The 1770-nt window shown below is 39.4% G+C and overlaps 1 protein-coding gene across 3 annotated transcripts in view; it reads left to right on the top strand.

The window, feature by feature from the left end:
- The window catches only part of MGME1 (mitochondrial genome maintenance exonuclease 1), a 23139-nt gene that overhangs the window by 4452 nt on the left and 16917 nt on the right, over positions 1 to 1770 (top strand). Inside the window, exon 3 of one of the 3 annotated variants that reach the window (XM_017512684.2) lies at positions 373 to 417. The exons of the other annotated variants lie outside the window; for them this stretch is intronic. Coding sequence (XP_017368173.1) covers positions 373 to 417 — 45 coding nt within the window. The remainder of the gene's footprint in view (positions 1 to 372; positions 418 to 1770) is intronic. 3 annotated transcript variants of the gene reach the window in all.

Raw genomic sequence — 1770 nt, 5'->3', positions numbered from 1 at the left:
TGGGAGGCTGAGGCAGGCAGATCACCTGAGGTCAGGAGTTCAAGACCAGCCTGGCCAACATGGTGAAACCCTGTCTTAAAAAAAAAAAAAAAGAAAAAAGGATAGATTTTAGTTTTTATGTTTTGCTATACTGATTTAATTCTGAAGTATTAGCCATCCTGCCAGTTCCATCATCAGAATACTAGAGATGCTTGAAAGGTTTATTTAATGCACTTCATATACTAGGACTTGAAACATTTCACTATTACTTTGAGTGAGTAAGCGGACCTATGCTACATGCAGTAAATCTATTCTGGAATCATTTTTTATTTTTATAAATTGAATCATGTTGAATGTTCTGAGCCTTAGAGTCTAAAGGATCCTGTAATCTAGGTTTTCATGTTTGTGATCATGCGTATGTGAAGAACATAGCCAGGGGTAAGTTTGTAGCTAGAATTGAATGGTCTTTTGGCATGGCATTTGCTAAGTCTTTTTCTTCCTGTTTTTAACATGTTTATCTTCTGCTTCCTTAAACTAGTGTGTAGATAAATGCTATACTTCTTTTTCCTAGGTTTTAATTTCATCAGTCATAAATTTTTTATAGATCTTTCATGGGTTAATAATTTCAATTGAGCCAAGTAAATTTGGGGTAGAATAACTTAGTTCCTAAGTTGAGTTTTATTTAACCCTCTAAATAATTTTTTCAGAAGGGATTCCATTTTTTGCCAATAATAGAATTGACATTTCCATCTGGGTGTGGTGGCTCACGCCTGTAATCCTAGTACTTTGGGAGGCTGAGGCAGGCGGACCACTTTCAGTCAAGAGCTCGAAACCTGGCCAACATGGCAAGACCCCGTCTCTACTAAAAATACAAAAAAATTAGCCAGGCATGCTAGTGGGCACCTATAATCCCAGCTGTTCGGGAGGCTGAAGCAGGAGAATCACTTGAACCTGGGAGGCGGAGATTGCATTGAGCCGAGATCATGCCACTGCACTCCAGCCTTGTAAAAAAAGAACTGATATTTCTGTCTTTGTAAAAAAATGCTTGAAGGCCATGTGCAGTGGCTCACTCCTGTAATCCCAGCACTTTGGGAGACTGAGATGGGAGAATTGCTTGAGGCCAGGCATTCAAGACCAGCCTAGGCAACATAGAGAGATCCCATCTCTCCAAAAATATATATATTTTTAATTAGCCAGGCGTGATGTCACATGCCTATAGAGGAGGCTGAGGCAGGAGGCTTGTTTAAGGCCAGGTGTTTGAGGTTACAGTGAGCTATGGTTGAGCCAGTACATTCCAGCCTGGTTGACAAGTGAGACTCTGTCTCAAAAAAAAAAAACTTGACAAATGTAATGTGGTTTAATATTATCTCATTAGATAAGCCACTTTCCTCTTCTGTGGGTCTCTCTGCAGGCATGTTCCAAGCATGTGTATTTCCTACTGTTTCTGTATTTATCTAATTGGTGATTGGTGATGTCCAAGATTGCCTCAGTTGTGCTACTGTGTGGTAGATTGGAAAGAACACAGATTTGGCTGCCTGTCCAGCTTTTTGCTTTGGGGCAAAGTAACAGCACTGCCTAGTGGGACAGGGCCTCATTCATTAAAATGGTGTTAACTATCCTTATCTTGCTGGATTGCTGGGTTTGAAAATTAAATAATGTTTTGAAACCTCCAAGGCCATTACTTAGCATAACAGTGGCCCCTCTTTGTTTCTCTCCTCTTACCAAGAAACAAGTGAATATTGTTTTTCATTTCTTGAATCTCTTTGTGTTCCTTTTTTTTTTTTTTTTTTT

The sequence above is a fragment of the Cebus imitator genome, unplaced genomic scaffold (assembly GCF_001604975.1).
Source record: "Cebus imitator isolate Cc_AM_T3 unplaced genomic scaffold, Cebus_imitator-1.0 Scaffold475, whole genome shotgun sequence".
Lineage (NCBI taxonomy): Eukaryota > Metazoa > Chordata > Mammalia > Primates > Cebidae > Cebus > Cebus imitator.
Note: the sequence above shows the minus strand (reverse complement) of the source record. Positions and strands in the feature narration are given on the sequence as shown.